The following is a 568-nucleotide window of genomic DNA, read 5'->3' as shown; positions in this document are numbered from 1 at the left end:
CGAGCACCTGGTGATGAGGTTGGGGTTAGTGCCACGCCAGGGTTCTTTTCCGCCGGTGACTCCACCGGTGAAAGTACGCCAAGAGGTGTTGTCGGCCCAGTGGCCACTAATTCATTAAAAAACTTTGTTGTTAGTGACACTATATCTTAACACGTAATATAGATATGTATATACATATATATATATAAGGGTTTAATACTTAGGCTACCATTGCATTGTGAGAGAGGAGGCGCCTGAATGTTGCAGGCGTTTGGGAGCTGCAAGGCCTGTGTGCGATTAATGTTAAGGCCGATGTTACGGATCGGACTGTTGACGGCAGAGCAGATGCACTGCGGTGAAGATTTGATGACAGAGTCGAGCTGAGAGCAGCAAGTCTGTGAGGGAGTGGTTGAGTTTCCGGTGATATAGCCTAGGCACGGAGAAAGGATGGTCAGTGTGCTCACGCATGACCCGCTCGGCTGTGCTTTTGATACGCCCAGTAGAGCCCCCACGAGGGCTACAAATGTGATCACGTAGATACAGGCAAATCTCCAAAATAGCACATTTCTAAGTTTTTTTTTTTTTTTTT

General features: G+C 47.2%; 1 protein-coding gene across 1 annotated transcript; it reads right to left on the bottom strand.

Moving 5' to 3' along the window:
* Positions 1–5: 5 nt before the first annotated feature.
* LOC106322212 (non-specific lipid-transfer protein-like protein At2g13820) lies at positions 6–518 on the bottom strand (the record flags this gene model as incomplete). Its single annotated transcript, XM_013760340.1, has 2 exons — positions 6–106; positions 209–518. Coding segments are annotated over 2 exons (411 nt in total), but the record flags the coding sequence as incomplete, so codon positions are not given.
* Positions 519–568: the final 50 nt, after the last annotated feature.

This window comes from Brassica oleracea, unplaced genomic scaffold (genome assembly GCF_000695525.1).
Source record: "Brassica oleracea var. oleracea cultivar TO1000 unplaced genomic scaffold, BOL UnpScaffold10042, whole genome shotgun sequence".
Taxonomy (NCBI): domain Eukaryota; kingdom Viridiplantae; phylum Streptophyta; class Magnoliopsida; order Brassicales; family Brassicaceae; genus Brassica; species Brassica oleracea.
The sequence above is the reverse complement of the archived record's forward strand: the minus strand, read 5'-3'. Positions and strand labels throughout refer to the sequence as shown.